This window comes from Zonotrichia albicollis, chromosome 24 (genome assembly GCF_047830755.1).
Source record: "Zonotrichia albicollis isolate bZonAlb1 chromosome 24, bZonAlb1.hap1, whole genome shotgun sequence".
In the NCBI taxonomy this organism is placed as follows: Eukaryota; Metazoa; Chordata; class Aves; order Passeriformes; family Passerellidae; genus Zonotrichia; species Zonotrichia albicollis.
In genome coordinates, this window is record NC_133842.1 from 1,621,476 (window position 1) to 1,645,564 (window position 24,089).

The 24,089-nt window shown below is 43.5% G+C and overlaps 1 protein-coding gene across 2 annotated transcripts; it reads left to right on the top strand.

Moving 5' to 3' along the window:
- Window positions 1-110: 110 nt before the first annotated feature.
- On the top strand, window positions 111-23,202 carry GDPD3 (glycerophosphodiester phosphodiesterase domain containing 3). 2 transcript variants are annotated; one of them, XM_074558097.1, is made up of 10 exons: window positions 111-236; window positions 1,121-1,163; window positions 2,075-2,210; window positions 2,927-2,972; window positions 3,745-3,863; window positions 6,297-6,386; window positions 9,515-9,648; window positions 13,580-13,639; window positions 18,430-18,481; window positions 22,956-23,197. In XM_074558097.1, the coding sequence occupies exons 2-10, from the start codon at window positions 1,147-1,149 to the stop codon at window positions 22,995-22,997; spliced, it is 696 nt and encodes a 231-aa protein (XP_074414198.1). In that variant the 5' UTR covers window positions 111-236; window positions 1,121-1,146; the 3' UTR covers window positions 22,998-23,197. The 2 variants fall into 2 exon arrangements, with proteins under 2 accessions (XP_074414198.1, XP_074414197.1); XM_074558096.1 differs by lacking the exon at window positions 111-236 and adding an exon at window positions 245-433 and having other exon boundaries at window positions 22,956-23,202.
- Window positions 23,203-24,089: the final 887 nt, after the last annotated feature.

The window sequence follows — 24,089 nt, forward strand, 5'->3', positions numbered from 1 at the left end:
TGTTCCCGCACTGCATTTTGGGTACCGAGGCAAACCAACACTTCCTGATTCCGCGGTGCATTGTTTGTACCGAGGCGGAAGCAACCCTCATGTTCCTGCAGTGCATTCTGGGTACCATGGCAAACCAGCACTTCCTTATCACGCCGTGCCTTATGGGTAACGAGGCGGAAGATCCCCCGTGTTAACGCAGTGCATTGTGGGTACCGAGGCACCCCTTATCTCCACACCTGAGACAGGTGCGCGGCCCCACCCAAACCAGTCCAAACCAGTCCAAACCAGTCCGGGAGGGCAGCCATGGCGGCGCTGGCGCTCGGGGTGGCGCTCGGGGCGGTTTCGGCCGCGCTCGGGGGGGTTTTGGTGGCCGCCCTTGCCCGCAGGGGCTCGGCAGGGCCCAAATTGGCGGTGCCGGGAAAGGCGGTGGCGCACAGGGGAGGTGAGAGGGGGCGGGGCTTAAAAAAATCGGGGGGCGGGGCTTTAAAATAAGGGGGGCGGTGTTAAAAGAGGAGGCGGGGTTAAAGGAAGGGGCGGGGCTAAAGAGGGAGCGGGTGGGGAAGGGGAGTGGCCAGGGGCGGAGGTGTTTGGGGTGGGGGAGGGAAAAGGTTAAAGGGAACTGGTAAAAGAGGGGCGGGGCTAAAGAGGAGGGGGCGTGGCTTCAGTTGAGGGGGTGGGGTTAATTGAGAGGGGCGGGGCTAATGGGGAGGGGGAGACGCTTGAGATTGGGGGATGGGATTTGGATGTGGAAATGTAGGAGAGGGGGCGGGGCTAAACAGGAGGGGGAGGGGCTTAATATGGAGGGGTTAAGGGAAAGGAGAGGGGTGGAAAAGGGGCGGGGCTTGGGAAATTGGGGGAGGGGTTTAAGGGTAGGGGTGGGAAATTAGGGAAAGCATGGAGGAGTGGGCGGGGCTAAAGACGAGGGGTGTGGTTTAATGGGGAGGGGGCGTGGTTAAAGGAGAAGGGGTGGGATAATTGAGGGAGGAGGTTGGGTGGGGGAGGGGCTTAAGAAGGGGGCGGGGCTTGAGATAAAGAGGAACCAATGAAGCCCCTAATGAACTTTAATAAACCTTAATTAGTGCTAATTAACCCTTAATTAGCCCTCATTAGGCCTAATTAACCCCTACAGGTGCAGGGGAGCGGATCGAGAACACCATGGAGGCCTTTGAGCAGTGAGACCACGCCCCCTTTCCTCTTGGCCACGCCCCTTTTTTACCCTCCCCGTTTTCTTAAAGGGCCAGCACCACTCCAGAATTTGGCTCCGCCCCCTTTTAACCACTCTCATGATAACCACGCCCCGTTTTCTCTTGGCTCCGCCCCCTTCATGTTGTCTGAGGGATATAATTGTCTCTATATCTAAGCCCCGCCCCCTTTTGTTGTGGCCACGCCCCCTCCACCATCACCAAGCTCTGTCATTGGCTATATCTCTTAACCCCGCCCCTTTTTATTGTGCCCACACCAGCTAATTTAATGGGTCAATATCTAAGCCCCGCCCCATTTCCTCTTAGCCACGCCCCTTCCACTGCCTATGGCTATTTTAATGGGCCAATAATTAAGTCCTGCCCCTTTTTATTGTGGCCACGCCCCTTCCACTACCTATAGCTATTTTAATGGGCCAATAATTAAGTCCCGCCCCTTTTTATTGTGGCCACACCCCTTCCACTGCTTATAACTATTTTAATGGGACAATAATTAAGTCCCGCCCTTTTTGATGTGGCCACACCCCCTCCCCTGCCTTCCTGCTCAATTTTAATCCTTCAATATCTAAGCCACGCCCACTTTTATATGGCCACGCCCCCTCTACTGGCCTTTAGCTTTTTAAATTTGTCAATATCTAAGCCCCGCCCCTTTTTCCTTTGCCACGCCCTTTCCATTGGCCTCCAGCTATTTTAATGGGTCAATCGCTAAGCCCCGCCCCCTTTTTTCTTGGCCCCGCCCCCAGCGCGGTTTCTGAGGGCTGTGATTGGCTGTTTATCTAAGCCCCGCCCCCTTTCATTGTGGGTACGCCCCTTCCACTTACATCCAACTATATTAATGTGTCTATCGCTAAGCCCCGCCCCTTTTTTCTTGGCCCCGCCCCCAGCGCGGTCTCCGAGGGCTGTGATTGGCTGGAGCTGGACGTGCGCCGCACCCGCGACGGCGTCGTCGTCGTCTGTCACGACCGGGATCTGTCGCGACAGAGCGGCCGCCATCTTGATATCACCCAGATCGATTACAAGGTTCATTAATTAGTGATTAATTAGTGATAATTAAGGGGTATAACGGGATTGGGGTAATTAGGTGTTTATTAATTTGGGTAATGGGGAAAGGGGAGTTAATCAGGGTGGGTTAATTAGTGATTTGTGGGAGTTAGGGGTAATTAATGGGTGTTGGTGGTAATTAATGATACTTCATCATGATAATTAATGATAATTAATAGATCATATTTTAATATCAATTTAAATTTACTCCAGAATAAACACATAATTAATGCTAATTATGCAATGCTATTTTATTTTTTTTAATTTATTTTTTTATATATATATTTTTTTATATATATATTATATATATATTATATATATTATATATATTATATATAATATATATATATTATATAATATATATATTATTATATATATATTATATATTTTTTATATATATATATTTTTTTAAATATATATATTTTTATGTTTATATATTTATATATATTTATATATATTTATATATATTTATATATATTTATATATATTATTTTATATATTTATATATTTCATTTTATTTATTGCTAATGCTATTTTAACCCCTAAGTAAACTTTCAAATTAATTAATCCCTAATGAACTTCTTATTAACCATAATTAAGCATTAATTAACCAAAATTGAGCAGTAATTAACCCTAATTAACCGCTAATTAATTATTAATTAATTAATTAATAATTTAATTATCTCTCCCCTCAGGACCTGCCCCCGTACCGGAGCCCCCTGGAGGTGACGTTTTCACCAGGTGACCAAAAAATGGGAATTTTGGGAAAAATCTGGGAATTCTTGGGTCAAAAAAGAGAAAAATTGGGAAATTTTGGGAAAAAAAATTCAGAAACGAATTTTGAGAAATTTTGTCTTCAGGAATGGGAATTTTTGGAGGAAAAAATGGGAATATTTGGGGCAAAAATGGAGATTTTTGGGGGAAATTTGGGTTAAGAACTGGACATTTTGTCAAGGAAAAATCGAATTTTTGGTGATTTTGGGTGGAAAAATTGGAATTATCTGGAAATTTTGGTGAAAAAAATGGGAGTTCGGGGAAAATTTGGGTTTAAAAAGGGGAATTTGAGAATTTTTTTGGGAAATAAGGGAATTTTGGGTGGAAATAATGGAATTTTTGAGAAATTTTGAGGGAAAAAATGGGGATTTTTAGGTAAATTTGGGTGGAAAAATGAGAATTTTTAGGCAAATTTGGGTGGGAAAATGAGATTTTATGCGTGAAAAAAATCAGGATTTTGTGGAATTTTACAGTGGAAAAATGAGAATTTTTTGGCAGAAAAATGAGAATTTTGGGCAATTTTGTCTTTAAAATTGGGAATTTTGGGAATTTTGGCCAAATTCTCCCCTCCCCCACCCCCAAAATTCAAAAAAAATCCCCAAAATTCCCATTTTTAACCCCAAAATTCCCGGGTTTTTCTGCTTGGGGGCGTGGCCTACTGGAGTTTAGCCCCGCCCACACCTCCTAAGCCACGCCCCCACACAAAGCCACGCCCCCATTTAAGCCCCGCCCCCTCCAGGCTCTTTCTCCTCTGGCTGCGATCGCCGAATCCCCCGATTGGTCGAGGTCTTTCAGCGCTTCCCGCGGCAGCCAATGAGCATCGAGGTCAAGGACGACGATGATGACCTCATCAATGAGGTCACGAAAGGGGGCGGGGCTTGGGGTGGGGGAGGTTTGGGGGCATTTTCGGCCATTTTGGGTCATTTTTGGGATTTTTTGGGGGGAATTTTTGGCCATTTTTGGGTTATTTTCCTAAATTTTTAATTATTTTTGTCAATTAAAAAATAATTTTGGCCACTCTGGGTTGAATTTGGTGCATTTTGCGCAATTTTGGTGCAATTTTGGGCCAATTTTTAGCATTTTTAGGTTATTTTGGGTCATTTTTTGGTCCTTTTTGGATCATTTTGGGGTCATTTTTGGGTCAATTTTTTGTCAATTTTTGATCATTTTTGGTTCAATTTTTGATCATTTTTGGTTCAATTTTTGATCATTTTTTGGGTCAAGTTTTGATCATTTTTGGGTCAATTTTTGATCATTTTTTGAGTCATTTTTTGGTCAAATTTTGATCATTTTGGGGTCATTTTTGGGTCATTTTTTGTGACATTTTTTGTGACATTTTTGATCATTTTTTGGGGTCATTTTGGGTCACTTTTTCACCATTTTTTGAGTCATTTCAAGTAAATTTTTGGTCAATTTTTGATCATTTTTGGGGTCATATTAGGGCCATTTTTTGTACCTTTTTGGAATAATTTTAGATACATTTTTTTATCTTTTTTGTCCCATTTTTTGTGCCAGCTTAAATCATTTTTGGGACCCTTTTTTGGGTCATTTTAAAGACATTTTTTAGTCAATTTTTGATCATTTTTGGGGTCATTTTTGGGTCATTTTTTGGGTCAATTTTTGATCATTTTTGGGTCATTTTTGGGTCATTTTTTGGTCAATTTTGGATCATTTTTTGGTCAATGTTTGGTCAATTTTTACTCATTTATGGGTCAATTTTTGATCATTTTTTGGGTCAATTTTTGGTCAATTTTGGATCATTTTACAGTCACTTTTTCACAGTTTTTTTATCATTTCAAGTCATTTTTGGGTCAATTTTTGATCATTTTTGGTCAAATTTTGATCATTCTTGGGGTCATTTTTGGGTCATTTTTGGGTCAATTTTTGATCATTTTTTGGGTCATTTTAGGCCCATTTTTGGGTCATTTTAGGGCCATTTTTGCGTCATTTTTGGTTCAATTTTTGATCATTTTTTGGGTAATTTTTGGGTCAAGTTTGGATCATTTTTTGGTCAATTTTGGGTCAAATTTTGATCATTTTTGGGGTCATTTTAGGGCTATTTTTGGTTCAATTTTTGATCATTTTTTGGGGTCATTTTGGATCACTTTTTGGGCCATTTTTTGATCAATTTTGGGGTCATTTTATGGTCACCTTTTCACAATTTTATTAGTAATTTCAAGTCATTTTTGGGTCATTTTTTGGTCAATTTTTGTAATTTTTTGGGTCATTTTTGGGTCATTTTTTCACCATTTTTTGAGTCATTTCAAGACATTTTTGGGTCAATTTTTGATCATTTTTTGGTCAAATTTTGATCATTCTTGGGGTCATTTTTGGGTCCTTCTTTGGTCAATTTTTGATCCTTTTTGGGTCAATTTTTGATCATATTTTGGGTAGTTTTTTGGGTAGAATTTTTATCATTTTTTGATCATTTTTTGGTCAATTTTTGATCATTTTTGGGCCATTTTTTGATCACTATTTGGGGTTATTTTGGGTCAATTTTTGTCGGGTTTGGGTCAATTTTTGATCATTTTTTGGGTCAATTTTTGGTCCATTTTGGGTCATTTTTGGGTCATTTTTTGGTCATTTTTGGATCACTTTTTGGGGTCATTTTTGGGTCAATTTTGGATCATTTTTTGGGTAATTTTTTGCTCCATTTTGGGTCATTTTTGGGTCATTTTTTCACCATTTTTTGAGTTATTTCAAGTCATTTTTAAATCAGTTTTAGGGCCATTTTTGGGTCATTTTTTGGGTCAATTTTTGATCATTTTTAGTCAAATTTTGATCATTTTTGGGGTCATTTTTGGGTCATTTTTGGTTCACTTTTTGATCATTTTTTGGGTCAATTTTGGTTCAATTTTTGATCATTTTTTGGGTCAATTTTTGGTCAATTTTGGATCATTTTACAGTCACTTTTTCACAGATTTTTTTAGTGATTTCAAGTCATTTTTGGGTCAATTTTTGATCATTTTTGGGTCAATTTTTGATCATTTTTTGGCTCATTTTAGGGCCATTTTTGGGTCATTTTTGGTTCAATTTTTGATCATTTTTTGGGTCAATTTTTGGTCAATTTTGGATCATTTTACAGTCGCTTTTTCACAGTTTTTTAATCATTTCAAGTCATTTTTGGGTCAATTTTTGATCTTTTTTTGGGTCATTTTAGGGCCATTTTTGGGTCATTTTTGGGTCAATTTTTGATCATTTTTTGGGTAATTTTTGGGTTATTTTTGGGTCAATTTTGGGTCAATTTTGGGTCATTTTTGGGTCATTTTCCCCCCATTTTCCCACCCCCAGGTGGCCTCCCTGGTCCGGAGCTTCGACCGCGCCCCCATCACCCTCTGGGCCTCCTTCCGCGAGCGAATCCTGCGCAAATGCCGCCGAGCCGTGAGCCCCTCCCCCACCCCGAGCCCCTCCCCCACCCCAGGGCCCCTCCCCCACCTCCACACCAAAAAAAACCCGGCGAAAAAAGGGTTAAAAATGGATTTTTGGCGATTTTTTAATGATTTTTTGGAAGATTTTGGAGGATTTTAACCCAAATTTTGGGGTTTTAAACCCAAATTTTGGGGGGATTTTGGGATGGGGGAGGGGCAGAATTGACACTGGCCCCTCCCCCACCTAAAAACCAAAAAAAACCCGGCGAAAAAAGGGTTAAAAATGGATTTTTTGGCGATTTTTTAACGAATTTTTTTGAAGATTTTGGAGGTTTTTAACCCAAATTTTGGGGGTTTTTGGGGAGTGGGGGAGGGGCAGGATTGACTCTGGCCCCTCCCCCACACTGAGCCCCTCCCCCACCTCCACACCAAAAAAAACCCGGCGAAAAAAGGGTTAAAAATGGATTTTTGGCGATTTTTTAACCAATTTTTTGAAAGATTTTGGAGGTTTTTAACTCAAATTTTTGGGTTTAAACCCAAATTTTGGGGGGATTTTGGGATGGGGGAGGGGCAGGATTGACTCTGGCCCCTCCCCCACTGAAAAACCAAAAAAAATCCGGCGAAAAAAGGGTTAAAAATGGATTTTTGGCGATTTTTTAATGATTTTTTCAAAGATTTTGGAGGTTTTGAACCCAAATTTTGGGGTTTTTAACCCAAATTTTGGGATTTTGGGGGAGTGGGGGAGGGGCAGAATTGACTCTGGCCCCTCCCCCACCTCCACAACAAAAAAAAACCGGAAAAAAAAGGGTTAAAAATGGATTTTTGGCGATTTTTTAAAGGAATTTTTGAAAATTTGGGATTTTTTTAACCCAAAATTTTGGCGGGAATTTGGGACGGGGAGGGGGCGGGGCTTGTTCTGGCCCCGCCCACTCCACAAGGCCAAAAAAAAAAATGGTGAAAAATCAATTTTGGGTGGAAAAATGAGAATTTTTAATTATAATTTTTTAATTAGAATTGGAATTTTGGGATGGAAAATTGGAATTTTGAGGGATTTTGGTTTTTTGGGGAATTTTCAGTGGAAATTTTGAGAATTTTTTGGGATTTAATGGTGGAAAAATGGGAATTTTGGGGAATATTAGGGAAGTTTTGGGAAGAAAAATTCAAATTTTTGGCAATTTTGGGGATAAAAATGGGAATTTTGGGAATTTTTATGGAAAAATGGGAATTATGGGTGGGAAAAAGTGAAATTTTGGGAATTTTGAGAAGAAAAAAATGGGAAATTTGGGTAATTTTCAATGGAAAAATGGGAATTTTGACGAATTTTGGGTCAAAAAAAGCGAATTTTGGGGAATTTTGGGGTTAAAAAATGCAAATTTTGGGGAATTTTGGGGTTAAAAAATGCGAATTTTGGGGGATTTTGGGGTTAAAAAAATGCGAATTTTGGGGGATTTTGGGGTTCAAAAAATGCGAATTTTGGGGAATTTTGGGGTTAAAAAATGCAAATTTTGGGGGATTTTGGGGTTCAAAAAATGCGAATTTTGGGGTTAAAAAAAGGCAAATTTTGGGGAGTTTGGGGTTAAAAAAATGCAAATTTTGGGGGATTTTGGGGTTAAAAAATGCGAATTTTGGGGGATTTTTGGGGTTAAAAAATGCGAATTTTGGGGGATTTTGGGGTTAAATGAATGCAAATTTTGGGGTTCAAAAAATGCGAATTTTGGGGGATTTTTGGGTTCAAAAAATGCGAATTTTGGGTCATTTTGGGGTTAAAAAAATGCAAATTTTGGGGGATTTTTGAGGTTAAAAAATGCAAATTTTGGGGGATTTTTGGGGTTAAAAATGCAAATTTTGGGGGATTTTAGGTTTAAAAAAATGCGAATTTTGGGCGATTTTGGGGTTAAAAAATATGCGAATTTTGGGGGATTGTGGGGTTCAAAAAATGCAAATTTGGGGGATTTTGGGGTTAAAAAATGCGAATTTTGGGGGATTTTGGGGTTCAAAAAATGCAAATTTTGGGGGAATTTTGGGGTTAAAAAATGCAAATTTTGGGTCATTTTGGGGTTAAAAAAATGCGAATTTTGGGCGATTTTGGGGTTAAAAATGCGAATTTTGGGGGAATTTTGGGGGTTAAAAAAATGCGAATTTTGGGGGATTTTTGGGGTCAAAAAATGCAAATTTTGGGGTTAAAAAATGCGAATTTTGGGCGATTTTGGGGTTTAAAAACTGCAAATTTTGGGGAATTTTGGGGTTCAAAAAAAGCGAATTTGGGGGATTTTTGGGGTTGAAAAAATGCGAATTTTGGGGAATTTTGGGGTTCAAAAAATGCGAATTTTGGGGGATTTTGGGTTAAAAAAATGCAAATTTTGGGGTTAAAAAATGCAAATTTTGGGGGATTTTGGGTCAAAAAAGGAGAATTTTGGGTGGAAAATCTGGAATTTTGGGAGAAAATTTAAATTTTGGGTAATTTTAGGGAATTTGGGGTGGAAAAATTGGGAATTTGGGCCAGTTTGGGTCGATTTTGGGTGGGGAAAAATGCGAATTTTGGGCGATTTTGGGGTTAAAAAAATGCAAAGTTTGGGGGATTTTAGGGTTCAAAAAATGCAAATTTTGGGGTTAAAAAAAGCGAATTTGGGGGAATTTTGGGGTTCAAAAAATGCGAATTTTGGGAGTTTTTTGGGGTTAAAAAAATGCAAATTTTGGGCGATTTTGGGGTTAAAAAAATGCAAATTTTGGGGTTCAAAAAATGCGAATTTTGGGGGATTTTGGGGTTAAATGAATGCAAATTTTGGGGGATTTTGGGGTTAAATGAATGCAAATTTTGGGGGATTTTGGGGTTAAAAAATATGCGAATTTTGGGGGTTAAAAAAAAAAATGTAAATTTTGGGGAATTTTGGGTGGATTTTTGGGGTTAAAAAATGCGAATTTTGGGGGATTTTTGGGGTTAAAAAATATGCGAATTTTGGGGCATTTTGAGGTTCAAAAAATCCAAATTTTGGGGTAAAAAAAATCGGATTTTTTTTGAATTTCACCCGATTTTCGCCGGGTTTTTTTTGTTTTATCGGGGTGGGGGTCGGGCAGGGCCCCTCCCCCACCCTTTAACCCTTTCCTGACCCCTTTTTTTCCCCTCCCCTCCCCCCCACCCAGCACCCGGAGATGCCGTTCTGTTTCTCGCTGGAGCGGGGGCTGCTGACGCTGCTGCTCTGGTACCTGGGGCTGCTCCCGCTGCTGCCGCTGGGCGAGGCCGCGCTGCTCTTCCCGCTGCCCTCCATCATCAACCGGTGAGGGCCCAAAAAAAGGAGAAAAACAAAAAAAAACCGGCGAAAAAAGGGTTAAAAATGGATTTTTGGCGAATTTTTTGCGATTTTTTGGCGATTTTTTAGCGATTTTTTAGCCAATTTTTTTTATTTTTTAGCAAAAGTTTTGAGGGTTTCTTGAGTGGGGGAGGGGCGGGGGATAGTTCAGGTTCCTTCTTCAGGCAAGAACAAAAAAAACCCGGAGAAAAAAGGGTTAAAAATGGAATTTTGGTGAATTATTTTGATTTTAAAAGTGGTTTTTTTGGTGATTTTTGGGTGATTTTTTTGGGGATTTTTAAAATGTTTTTTTCAAAGATTTTTGGGGATTTTGAGGGTGGGGGAGGGCCCGAAATCAAAGCCGACCGTTCCACACCTCAAAAACAAAAAAAAACCGGCGAAAAAAGGGTTAAAAATGGATTTTTGGCGAATTTTTTGTGATTTTTTGGGGATTTTTTGGTGATTTTTTAGTGGTTTTTTTTAAATTTTTTACAAAAGTTTTGGGGTTTTTTTGGGTGGGGGAAGGGAGGGGGAGGGTTCAGGTTCCTTCTTCAGGCAAGAACAAAAAAAACCCGGAGAAAAAAGGGTTAAAATTGGATTTTTGGCGAATTTTGGGGGATTTTTTAGCGATTTTTAAGCGATTTTTTTAGTGGTTTTTTGGAATTTTTTTACAGGGTTTTTGGGGTGGGGGAGGGTTCAGGTTCCTTCTTCAGGCAAGAACAAAAAAAAACCCGGAGAAAAAAGGGTTAAAAATGGATTTTTGGTGAATTTTTGGCGCTTTTTTAGCGATTTTTTAGTGATTTTTTAGTGGTTTTTTGGGGAATTTTTTACAGGGTTTTTGGGGTGGGGGAGGGTTCAGGTTCCTTCTTCAGGCAAGAACAAAAAAAAACCCAGCGAAAAAAGGGTTAAAAATGGATTTTTGGTGAATTTTTTTTTATTGTTAATGTGATTTTTTGTTGATTTTTGGGTGATTTTTTGGGGATTTTTTAAAATGTTTTTTTCAAAGATTTTTGGGGATTTTGAGGGTGGGGAAGGGGCCTAAATGAAAGCCGACCCTCCACACCTCAAAAGCAAAAAAAACCGGCGAAAAAAGGGTTAAAAATGGATTTTTGGCGAATTTTTTTGATTTTTCTAGCAATTTTTTGGGGATTTTTTAGCGATTTTTTGGGATTTTTTAGCAAAAGTTTTGAGGGTTTTTTGGGCGGGGGAGGGTTCAGGTTCCTTCTTCAGCAAGAACAAAAAAAAAACCCGGAGAAAAAAGGGTTAAAAATGGATTTTTGGCGAATTTTTGGGGATTTTTTGGCGATTTTTTAACGATTTTTTAGCCAATTTTTTTATTTTTAGCAAAAGTTTTCGGGTTTTTGAAGGTGGGGGAGGGCCTGAAATCAAAGCCGACCGTTCCACACCTCAAAAACAAAAAAAACCGGCGAAAAAAGGGTTAAAAATGGATTTTTTTGGCGATTTTTTGGCGAATTTTTAGCAATTTTTTAGTGATTTTTTAGCGATTTTTTGGGGATTTTTTTAGCGAAAGTTTTGGGGGTTTTTTGAGTGGGGGAGGGGTGGGGGAGGGTTCAGGTTCTTTTTTCCAACCAAGAACAAAAAAAACCCGGTGAAAAAGGGTTAAAAATGGATTTTTGGCAAATTTTTTGCGATTTTTTGGCGATTTTTTAGCGATTTTTTACTGGTTTTTTTGGGATTTTTTTAGCAAAAATTTTGGGTTTTTTTGGGGGGAAGGGCAGGATGGGGTCAGGTTCTTTTTCCAACTAAGAACAAAAAAACCCGGCAAAAAAAGAGTTAAAAATGGATTTTTGGCGAATTTTTTGCGATTTTTAAAGTGATTTTTGGGTGATTTTTTAGTGATTTTTTGGGATTTTTTTACAAAGTTTGGGGTTTTCTGGAGGTGGGAGATGGGAAGGATGGGGTCAGGGTTCTTTTTTCCCAACCAAGAACAAAAAAAAAACCGGCGAAAAAAGGGTTAAAAATGGAATTTTGGTGATTTTTTTGGTGATTTTTTTGGGGGGATTTTTTGGGATTTTTTAGCGATGTTTTGGGATTTTTTTTGAATTTTTTTACAAAAATTTTGGGGTTTTTTGGTGGGTGGGGGAGGGGCGGGATGGGGTCAGGTTCTTTTTCCACCAAGAACAAAAAAACCCGGCGAAAAAAGGGTTAAAAATGGATTTTTGGCAAATTTTTTTTTATTTTTAATGTGATTTTTTGGATTTTTTAGCGATATTTTGGGATTTTTTTACAAAAATTTTGGGGGTTTTGAAGGTAGGGGAAGGGCAGGATGGGTCAAGCTCGTCCCACACATAAAAGCAAGAAAAAACCGGTGAAGAAAGGGTTAAAATGGATTTTTGGTGAATTTTGAAAAACAGAGGGGGCGGGGCTAAAGGGAAGGGGCGTGGCTAAAATAGGGGTGGTTAAAATGGGGCGGGGCTAAAGCAGAGGGGGCGGGGTTTAAGGAGTGGGAGGGGACAATGGGGGCGGGGCTAAAGGAGTGGGATTGTCTTAAAAGGGGCGGGGCTAACAAAGTTGGGCGGGGCTAAAAGGAAGGGGTGGGGCTAAATAGGATGGGCGGGGTTAAAGGGAGGGAGGAGGGGTTAAAGAGAAGGGGTGGGGCTAAATGGAATGGGCGGGGTTAAAGGATGGTGGGGCTAATGGAATGGGTGGGGCAAAAATGAGGTGGGGCTAAATAGTAGGTGGGGCTTAATGGAATGGGCGGGGTTATAGGGAGGAGGCGGGGCCCAAGGCGGGGGTGTCTTAAAAGGGGCGGGGCTTACAAAGTTGGGCGGGGCTAAAAGGAAGGGTGTGGTTAAATGGAATGGGCGGGGTTAAAGGGATTGGGTGGGGTTAATGGAAAGGGGTGGGGCTAAATGGAATGGGCGGGGGTTAAAGGGATTGGGTGGGGCTAATGGAAGGGGTGGGGCTAAAAATGGGGCGTGGCTAAATAATAGGTGGGGCTTAATGGAATGGACGGTGTTATATGGAGGAGGCGGGGCTAAAGGAAAGGGGCGTGGCTAAAGGAAGAGGATTGATAGAAAGAGATGGAGGAGGGGCTAAAGGAAAGGGGCGGGCCAACGGGAGTTGGGCGGGGCTAAAAGAAAGGGGTGGGGCTAAATGGAGTGGGCGGGGTTAAAGGGATTGGGTGGGGTGAATGGAAGGGGTGGGGCTAAAATGGGGCGGGGCTAAATAATAGGTGGGGCTTAATGGAAGGGTGGGGTTATAGGGAGGAGGCGGGGCTAAAGGAAAGGGGCGTGGCTAAAGGAAGGGGATTGGTAGGAAGAAAAGGAGGCGGGGCTAAAGGGAAGGGGCGGGGTTAAAGGGATTGGGTGGGGCTAAAGGAAAGGGGCGTGGCTAAAGGAAGGGTATTGGTAGAAAGAGATGGAGGAGGGGCTAAAGGGAAGGGGCGGGGCTAAAGGAAAGGGACGTGGCTAAGGAAGGGGATTGGTAGGAAGATATGGAGGAGGGGCTTAAGAGAAGGGGCGGGTCTAAAGGAAAGGGGCGGAGCTAAAGAGGGGGGTGGGGCTTAAATAGCATGGAGCTAAATTAAGCAGGACAAAAGGGGGAGGAGCTTAAGGATAGGGGGAGTGGTCAAAAGGGAGCGGGCGGGGCTTAAATATTACAGTGGGGGCTAAAAGGAAATGGGCGTGGCTAAGAGGTGGGGGCGTGCTGAATGAGTGTGTATTGGAGATGAGGTGGGGCTTAATAAGTGGGCGTGGCTAAAAGAATAGGGGCGTGGTCAAAGGAATAGGGCGTGGCTTAATGACTAGACATGTGCAAAAGGGGCGGGGCTAAAACAACAGAAGGCATATTTAATGAAGTGGGCGTGGCTTAATCGTGGTGGGCGTGGCTTTATGCGGGAGTGGGCGTGGTCAGAGCCGTGTGGGCGTGGCTTTGACCCCTCCCCCTCCTTCCCCAGGACGTATTTCCCCCTCCCCCGCGGCCTGGCCGGACACGCCCTGAGCAAGATGGCGGCCTGGTGAGTGGGGAGGGGCGGGGTCACCGGTGGGTCACCATGGGGTCACTCAGGGGTCACTCCGGGGTCACTCTGGGGTCACCATGGGTCACTCAGGGGTCACCATAGGGTCACTCAGGGGTCATTTTGGGGTCATTTTAGGTCCATTTTGGGCAATTTTGGGTCAGTGGTCACTCAGTGGTCACTCAGGGGTCACTCAGTGGTCATTCATTCGTCACTCATTGGTCATTCATTGGGTCACTCAGTGGTCACTCAGGTCATTTTGGGTCCATTTTTGGCCATTTTGGGTCAGTGGTCACTCATTGTCACTCAATGGTCACTCACTGGTCACTCATTGGTCACTCAGTGCTCACTCATTGGTCACTCATTGGTCACTCATTGGTCACTCAGTGGTCACTCATTGGTCACTCAGGGGTCACTCAGGGGTCACTCATTGCTCACCCATTGCTCACTCATTGGTCACTCATTGGTCACTCATTGGTCACTCATTGCTCACTCAGTGGTCACTCATTGGTCACTCAGGGGTCACTCAGGGGTCACTCATTGGTCACTCACTGCTCACTCAATGGTCACTCATTGGTCACTCATTGCTCACTCATTGGTCACTCAGTGGTCACTCATTGCTCACTCATTGCTCACTCATTGGTCACTCAGGGGTCACTCAGTGGTCACTCAGGGGTCACTCAGTGGTCACTCATTGGTCACTCAGTGGTCACACAATGGTCACTCAGTGGTCACTCAGTGGTCACTCACTGGTCACTCAGCGGTCACTCATTGTTCACTCATTGCTCACTCATTGGTCACTCAGGGGTCAGAGGTCACTCAGTGGTCACTCATTGATAACTCAGTGGTCACTCATTGGTCACTCATTGGTCACTCATTGGTCACTCAGCGGTCACTCATTGGTCACTCAGTGGTCACTCATTGCTCACTCATTGCTCACTCAGTGGCCACTCATTGGTCACTCAGTGGTCACTCAGTGGTCACTCAATGGTCACTCAGTGGTCACTCATTGGTCACTCAGTGGTCACTCAATGGTCACTCATTGGTCACTCAGTGGTCACTGCGGGGTCACTCAGAGGTCACTCAGTGGTCACTCATTGGTCACTCAGTGGTCACTCCGGGGTCACTCAGTGCTCACTCATTGTCACTCATTGCTCACTCAATGGTCACTCATTGCTCACTCAATGGTCACTCAAGGGTCATTTTGGCCATTTTGGGGCATTTTGGGCCATTTTGGGTCAATGGTCACTCATTGGTCACTCATTGGTACCTCATTGGTCACTCACTGGTCACTCATTGGTCACTCAGGGGTCACCCATTGTTCACTCAGGGGTCACTCATTGGTCACCAATTGGTCACTCAGTGGTCACTCATTGCTCACTCATTGCTCACTCATTGGTCACTCATTGGTCACTCAGGGGTCACCCATTGGTCACTCAATGGCTCACTCATTGCTCACTCATTGGTCACTCATTGGTCACTCATTGCTCGCTCAGAGGTCACTCATTGGTCACTCACTGGTCAGTGGTCACTCATTGGTCACTCATTGCTCACTCATTGGTCACTCATTGCTCGCTCAGAGGTCACTCATTGGTCACTCACTGGTCAGTGGTCACTCATTGGTCACTCATTGCTCACTCATTGGTCACTCCATGGTCACTCAGTGGTCACTCAGTGGTCACTCAGGGGTAACTCAGTGGTCACTCATTGCTCACTCATTGGTCACTCAATGGTCACTCATTGCTCACTCATTGGTCACTCATTGGTCACTCAGGGGTCACTCCGGGGTCACTCAATGCTCACTCATTGCTCACTCATTGGTCACTCATTGGTCACTCAGGGGTCACTCCGGGGTCACTCATTGGTCACTCAATGGTCACTCAGGGGTAACTCAGTGGTCACTCATTGGTCACTCATTGCTCACTCATTGGTCACTCAATGGTCACTCAATGCTCACTCATTGGTCACTCATTGGTCACCCATTGATCACTCATTGGTCACTCATTGGTCACTCATTGGGCACTCAGGGGGTCACTCATGGGTCACTCATTGGTCACTCAATGGTCACTCAGTGGTCACTCATTGGTCACTCAGGGGTCACTCAGTGGTCACTCATTGGTCACTCATTGGTCACTCATTGCTCACTCAGTGGTCACTCAATGGTCACTCAGGGGTCACTCATTGCTCACTCATTGGTCACTCATTGGTCACTCAGGGGTCACTCAGGGGTCACTCAGGAGTCACTCAGTGATCACTCATTGGTCACTTATTGCTCACTTCAGTGGTCACTCATTGGTCACTCAGGGGTCACTCAGGAGTCACTCAGTGGTCACTCATTGGTCACTTATTGCTCACTCAGTGGTCACTCATTGGTCACTCAGGGGTCACTCAGGGGTCACTCAGTGGTCACTCATTGGTCACTCATTGGTCACTCAGGGGTCACTCATTGGTCACTTATTGCTCACTCAGTGGTCACTCATTGGTCACTTATTGCTCACTCAGTGGTCACTCAGGGGTCATTTTGGCCATTTTGGGGCTATTTTGGACCATTTTGGGTAAATGGTCACTCATTGGTCAGTGGTCACTCAGGGGTCACTCATTGCTCACTCATTGCTCACTCACTGGTCACTCATTGGTCACTCAGGGGTCACTCATTGGTCACTCATTGGTCACTCAGTGGTCACTCATTGATCACTCAGTGGTCACTCAGTGGTCACTCAATGGTCACTCAGGGGTCACTCATTGGTCACTCAGGGGTTACTAAGTGGTCACTCAGTGGTCACTCCGGGGTCATTTTTTGGGGCATTTTTAGCCATTTTGTGTCAGTGGTCACTCAGTGGCCACTCATTGGTCACTCAGTGGTCACTCAGCGGTCACTCAGGTCATTTGTGGCCCATTTTGGCCGTTTTGGGTCTATGGTCACTCATTGGTCACTCATTGGTCACTCATTGGTCACTTATTGGTCACTCATTGGTCACTCATTGGTCACTCAGTGGTCACTCAGTGGTCACTCAGTGGTCACTCAGGGGTCACTCAGGGGTCATTTTTGGATCATTTCTGGGGCATTTTTGGGCCATTTTGGCTCAGTGGTCACTCATTGGTCACTCAATGGTCACTCAGTGGTCATTCAGGTCATTTTTGATCAGTTTTGGGGCATTTTGGGGTCAGTGGTCACTCATTGGTCAGTGGTCACTCCTTGGTCACTCATTGCTCACTCATTGCTCACTCATTGGTCACTCAGCGGTCACTCATTGGTCACTCATTGGTCACTCAGGGGTCACTCAGTGGTCACTCATTGGTCACTCATTGGTCACTCATTGCTCACTCATTGCTCACTCATTGGTCACTCAGCGGTCACTCATTGGTCACTCATTGGTCACTCATTGGTCACTCATTGGTCACTCATTGCTCACTCAGTGGTCACTCATTGCTCACTCAGTGGTCACTCATTGGTCACTCAGTGGTCACTCAGGGGTCATTTTTGGATCATTTCTGGGGCATTTTTTGGGTCATTTTGGCTCAGTGGTCACTCATTGGTCAGTGGTCACTCAATGGTCACTCATTGGTCACTCATTGCTCACTCAGGGTCACCCATTGGTCACTCATTGGTCACTCAGGGGTCACTCAAGGTCATTTTGGCCATTTTGGGGCATTTTTGGGCCATTTGGGTCAATGGTCACTCATTGCTCAGTGGTCGCTCAGTGGTCACTCAGTGGTCACTCATGGCTCACTCATTGGTCACTCATTGGTCACTCATTGCTCACTCATTGGTCACTCAGTGGTCACTCATTGGTCACTCAGGGTCACTCAGTGCTCACTCATTGGTCACTCAGTGGTCACTCATTGGTCACTCAGAGGTCACTCATTGGTCACTCAATGGTCACTCATTGGTCACTCATTGGTCACTCATGTGGTCACTCGTTGGTCACTCATTGGTCACTCAGCGGTCACTCATTGGTCACTCAGGGGTCACTCATTGCTCACTCATTGGTCACTCAGGGGTCACTCAATGGTCACTCCGGGGTCACTCAGTGGTCCACTCAAGGGTCATTTTGGCCATTTTGGGGCATTTTTTGGGCTATTTTGGGTTCAATGGTCACTCATTGGTCAGTGGTCACTCAGGGGTCACTCCGGAGTCACTCATTGGTCACTCAGGGGTCACTCAGTGCTCACTCATTGCTCACTCAGTGGTCACTCAGGGGTCACTCAATGGTCATTCATTGGTCACTCAGCGTTCACTCCGGGGTCACTGAGGGGTCACTCTGTGGTCACTCAGGGGTCACTCATTGGTCACTCATTGGTCACTCACTGCTCACTCATTTGTCACTCAGTGGTCACTCAGGGGTCAGTCCGGGGTCAGAGGTCACTCATTGGTCACTCAGTGGTCACTCAATGGTCACTCATTGCTCACTCAATGCTCACTCAATGGTCACTCATTGCTCACTCATTGGTCACTCAGGGTCACTCAGTGGTCACTCATTGGTCACTCAGTGGTCACTCCGGGGTCAATTTTGGGCCATTTTTGGCCATTTTGGCTCAGTGGTCACTCAGTGGTCCCTCATTGGTCACTCAGTGGTCACTCAGAGGTCACTCCGGGGTCACTCCGGGGTCACCCATTGGTCACTCATTGGTCACTCAGTGGTCCCTCAATGGTCACTCAGGGGTCACTCAGTGGTCACTCAATGGTCACTCAGGGGTCACTCATTGGTCACTCATTGGTCACTCAGGGGTCACTCAGGGGTCACTCAGGGGTCAGAGGTCACTCACCGGTCACTCTGCCCCGCCCCCAGGTTCGTGCTCCGCCCCAAACTCCTGAAGTTCCTCCAGAGCCGCGGGCTGCAGGTGAGGGGGCGGGGCCAACGTGAAAGGGCGTGGCTTCAGGAAAAACAGGCGTGGCCACTCCAAAGGGGGCGTGGCCAAGGAGAGGAGGGATTAGAGCAGGGGGAGGGGCCAAACAATCAAATTTGGGGTGGGGGTGGGCCAAAAATGCAAATTGGGAGTGAGGGGAGGAGCTAAAAATGTAAATTTGGGAGTGGGGAGGGGCCAAAATTTTCATTTTTGGGGGGTTAAAAATGCAAATTTGGAAGTGGGGGAGGGGCTAAAAATGCAAATTTGCGGGTGAAAAGCACCGATTTTGGTAAAAGGGGGAGGAGCCAAAATTCTAATTCTTTGGGTTAAAAATGTGCAAATTTTGGTTGGGGGAGGGGCCAAAAATGTAAATTTTAGGGGGAGGAGCTAAAATTTTTAATTTAGATGTGGGGGTGGGCTAAAAATGCAAATTTTGGGAGTGGGGGAGGGGCCAAAATTTTCCTTTTTTGGGGCTAAAAATGCAAATTTGGGAGGAGCCAAATTTTCTAATTTTTGAGGTTAAAAATATGCAAATTTTGGGTTGGGGAGGGGCCAAACATGCAAATCGGGAGGGGGAGGAGCTGAAAATGAAAATTTTTAGGGTGGAGGTGGGGCTAAAAATGCAAATTTGGGAGTGGGGGAGGGGCCAAAATTTTCCTTTATTTGAGGGGGGCTAAAAATGCAAATTTGGGGGTGAAAAGCACCGATTTTGGTAAAAGGGGGAGGAGCCAAAATTTTTAATTTTTTGGGGTTAAAAATGTGCAAATTTTGGATGGGGGAGGGGCCAAAAATGTAAATTTTAAGGGGAGGAGCTAAAAATGAAATATTTAGGGTGGGGGAGGGGCTAAAAATGCAAATTTCGGAGTGAGGGAGGGGCCAAAAAAGCAAATTGGAAAGGGGAGGAGCTAAAATGTAAATTTGGTGTGGGGCGGGGCCAAAATTTTCCGTTTTTGGGGGGCTAAAAATGCAAATTTGGAAGTGGGGGAGGGGCTAAAATGCAAATTTAGGGGTGAAAAGCACCGATTTTGGTAAAAGGAGGAGGAGCCAAAATTTCTAATTTTTTGGGTTAAAAATTGCAAATTTTGGATTGGTGAGGGGCAAAAAATCTAAATTTTTAAGGGGGAGGAGCTAAAATGTAAATTTCGAGGTGGGAGTGGGGCTAAAAATGCAAATTTGGGAGTGAGGGAGGGGCCAAAAATGCAAATTGGAAAGGGGAGGAGCTAAAAATGTAAATTTAGTGGTGGGGCGGCCAAAATTTTCCTTTTGGGGGGCTAAAAGCAAATTTGAGTGGGGAGGTTAAAAATCAAATTTGGGATGAAAAGCACCGATTTGGTAAAAGGGGAGGAGCCAAAATTTCTAATTTTTTGGGTTAAAAATGTGCAAATTTTGGGTTGAGGGAGGGGCCAAAAATGCAAATCGGGAGGGGGAGGAGATAAAAATGAAAATTTAGGGTGGGGGAAGGGCTAAAAATGCAAATTTGGAGTGCGGGAGGGGCCAAAACGGAAAATTGGGAGGGGAGGAGCTAAAAATGTAAATTTGGTGGTGGGGGCGGGGCCAAAATTTTCCTTTTTTGGGGGCTAAAAATGCAAATTTTGAAGTGGGGGAGGGGCTAAAATGCAAATTTGAAGGTGAAAAGCACCGATTTTGGTAAAAGGGGAGGAGCCAAATTTTCTAATTTTTTGGGGGGTAAAAATGTGCAAATTTTGGATTGGTGAGGGCAAAAAATGTAAATTTTTAAGGGGAGGAGCTAAAAATGTAAATTTAGATGTGGGGGAGGGGCTAAAAATGCAAATTTGGTGCTGGGGGCGGGGCCAAAATTTCCTTTTTGGGGGGGGCTAAAAATGCAAATTTGGGGGTGAAAAGCACCGATTTTGGTAAAAGGGGGAGGAGCCAAATTTTCTAATTTTTTGGGGGTTAAAAATGTGCAAATTTGGGATTGTGAGGGGCAAAAAATGTAAATTTAAGGGGGAGGAGCTAAAAATGTAAATTGAGATGTGGGGTGGGGCTAAAAATGCAAATTTCGGAGTGGGGGCGGGGCCAAAATGTTCTAATTTTTGGGGGGCTAAAAATGCAAATTTGGGGGTGAAAAGCACCGATTTTGGTAAAAGGGGGAGGAGCCAAATTTCTCTTTTTTTGGGGGTTAAAAATTGCAAATTTTGGATTGGTGAGGGGCCAAAAATGTAAATTTTAAGGGGGAGGAGCTAAAAATGTAAATTTAGATGTGGGGGTAGGGCTAAAAATGCAAATTTGGGAGTGGGGGCGGGGCCCAAAATGCAATTGGCAGAGGGAGGAGCTAAAAATGTAAATTTGGTGGTGGGGGCGGGGCCAAAATTTTCCTTTTTGGGGGGGCCTAAAAATGCAAATTTGGGGGTGAAAAGCACCGATTTTGGTAAAAGGGGAGGAGCCAAAATTTCTCATTTTTTGGGGTTAAAAATTTGCAAATTTTGGGTTGAGGGAGGGGCCAAAAAGCAAATGGAGGAGCTAAAAATGAAAATTTTAGGGTGGGGGAGGGGCTAAAAATGCAAATTTGGGAGTGGGGGAGGGGCCAAAAATGCAAATTTTGGGGATGAAAAGCACTGATTTTGGTAAAAGGGGGAGGAGCCAAATTTTCTCATTTTTTGGGGGTTAAAATGTGCAAATTTTGGATTGGTGAGGGGCAAAAAATGTAAATTTTTAAGGGGGAGGAGCTAAAAATGTAAATTTAGATGTGGGGGTGGGGCTAAAAATGCAAATTTGGGAGTGAGGGAGGGGCCAAAACTGCAAATTTGGAGGGGGAGGAGCTAAAAAATGTAAATTTGGTGGTGGGGGCGGGGCCAAAATTTTCCTTTTTTGGGGGGCTAAAAATGCAAATTTGGGGGTGAAAAGCACCGATTTTGGTAAAAGGGGGAGGAGCCAAAATTTCTCATTTTTTGGGGTTAAAATGTGCAAATTTTGGGTTGGGGGAGGGGCAAAAATGTAAATTTTAAGGGGGAGGAGCTAAAAATGTAAATTTAGATGTGGGGGTGGGGCTAAAAATGCAAATTTCGGAGTGAGGGAGGGGCCAAAAAATGCAAATTGGGAGGGGTGGAGCTAAAAATGTAAATTTGGTGGTGGGGGAGGGGCTAAAAATGCAAATTTTGGGGATGAAAAAGCACCGATTTTGGTAAAAGGGGGAGGAGCCAAATTTTCTAATTTTTGGGGGGTAAAAATGTGCAAATTTTGGATTGGTGAGGGGCAAAAAATGTAAATTTTAAGGGGGAGGAGCTAAAAATGTAAATTTAGATGTGGGGGAGGAGCTAAAAATGCAAATTTGGTGTGAAAATCACCAATTTTGGGATAAAAATGAGAATTTTGGGGTTAAAATTTGTCATTTTTGGGGCAGGGGAGGAGCTAAAAGTGACAAATGAGGGGAGGGGCCAAAATTTCCTTTTTTGGGGTTAAAAAATGCAAATTTGGAGTGAGGGAAGGGCAAAACTCCCGAAATTTGGGGTAAAAAATGCAAATTTGGAGGTGGGGGAGGGGCTTTGATGCCAATTTTGGGTCAAAACCTTCAATTTTTTGGGGAGGGACTAAAATCCCAATTTAGGGTGTGGAGGAGGGGCCAAAATTTCCTTTTTTGGGGTTAAAAAATGCAAATTTGGGGTGGGGGCGTGGCCAAAAATCCCAAATTCGGGGGTGGGGGGTGTGGCCAAATTTTTTTCCCTTTCTTGAGGTTAAAAATTCAAATTTTTGGGTGTGGGGGGAGGGGTTAAAATCGCCAATTTGGGGTTTAAATATTAAATTTTGGCATGGGGGAGGGGCCAAAATTTCCTTTTTTGGGGTTAAAAAAATGCAAATTTGGGGTGGGGGAGTGGCCAATTTTTTTTCCCTTTTTTGGGGTTAAAAATTCAAATTTTTGGGGTGTGGGGGGAGGGGTTAAAATCGCCAATTTGGGGTTTAAATATTAAATTTTGGGACGGGGGAGGAGCCAAAATTTCCTTTTTTGGGGTTAAAAAAATGCAAATTTGGGGTGGGGGAGTGGCCAATTTTTTTTCCTTTTTTTGGGGTTAAAAATTCAAATTTTTGGGTGTGGGGAGGGGCTAAAAACGCCAATTTGGGGTTAAAATCTTCAATTTTGGAACGGGGGAGGAGCCAAAATTTCCTTTTTTGGGGTTAAAAAATGCAAATTTGGGGTGGGGGAGTGGCCAAATTTTTTTCCCTTTTTTGGGGTTAAAAATTCAAAATTTTGGGTGTGGGGGGAGGGGTTAAAATCGCCAATTTGGGGTTTAAATATTAAATTTTGGGATGGGGGAGGGGCCAATATTTTTGGGGGAGGGGCCAAATATGCAAATTTCAGGGCGGGGGAGGGGCAAATCGGCCATTTTGGCTCCAAAATCTTCATTTTTTGCCCTAAAACCTCCGGGTTTTCGCTGTGGGGGAGGGGCTGGGGGGAAGGGGGAGGGGCTAGGACCCCAAGCCACGCCCCCACGCCAAGCCACGCCCCCTGTAGGTGTGGCTTTGGGTGCTGAATGAGGAGCGGGATTTTTTGTAGAGGAAGCCTTCGGCCTCGGCGCCACCGGAGTCATCACCGACTACCCCGCGAGGCTCCGGAAGTTCCTGGAAGGCCACGCCCACTCCCACGGAGACCACGCCCACTCCCCAGAAAGCCACGCCCCCAGCCAGGAAGGAGAAAAGGAAAATGGGGGAAAAAAGAAATAAAAATGGCAAAAAAATGGAATAAAAATGGCAAAAAATGGCTCAGAAATGGCTCAAAAAGTGAAAGAAAAACGGCCCAAAAAATGAACAAAAAATGGTCCCAGAATGGCTCAAAAAATGTCTGAAAAATTTGATTTAAAATGACCAAAAATAGTCCCAAAAATGACTCAAAAAAGGACCCAAAATGGCCAAAAATTGGATCAAAAAAAGACCCAAAAGGAACCAAAAATGGCCAAAAAAAATGAACCAGAATGGCTCAAAAAAGACAAAAAAATGACTGAAAAATTTGATTTAAAATGACCAAAAATAGTCCCAAAAATGACTCAAAAAAGGACCCAAAATGGCCAAAAATTGGATCAAAAAAAGACCCAAAAGGAACCAAAAATGGCCAAAAAAATGAACCCAGAATGGCTCAAAAAAGACAAAAAATGACTGAAAAATTTGATTTAAAATGACCATAAATAGTCCCAAAAATGGCCCAAAAAATGAACCCAAAATGGCCAAAAATTGGATCAAGAAGAGACCCAAAATGAACCAAAAATGGCCCAAAAAATGAACCCAAAATGGCCAAAAAATGGAGTAAAAATGGCAAACAATGGCTCAGAAATGGCTCAGAAATGGCTCAAAAAGTGAAAGAAAAACGGCCCAAAAAATGAACAAAAAATGGTCCCAAAATGGCTCGAAAACGACTCACAAAATCACTGAAAATTTTGATTTAAAATGACCAAAAATAGTCCCAAAAATGACTCAAAAAAAGACCCAAAATGGCCAAAAATTGGATCAAAAAAAGACCCAAAAGGAACCAAAAATGGCCAAAAAAATTAACCCAAAATGGCCAAAAATTGGATCAAAAAAAGACCCAAAATGAACCAAAAATGGCCAAAAAAATGAACCCAGAATGGCTCGAAAAAGACTCACAAAATGACTG

Coding starts and splice junctions, on each gene's coding strand:
- GDPD3 (XM_074558096.1), top strand. CDS start 295: ATGGCGGCGCTGGCGCTCGGGGTGGCGCTCGGGGCGGTTTCGGCCGCG. Junction 2,973..3,744: donor GGAGGTGACGTTTTCACCAG/GTGACCAAAAAA, acceptor CGCCCCCTCCAG/GCTCTTTCTCCTCTGGCTGC. Junction 13,640..18,429: donor CTGAGCAAGATGGCGGCCTG/GTGAGTGGGGAG, acceptor CCCCGCCCCCAG/GTTCGTGCTCCGCCCCAAAC.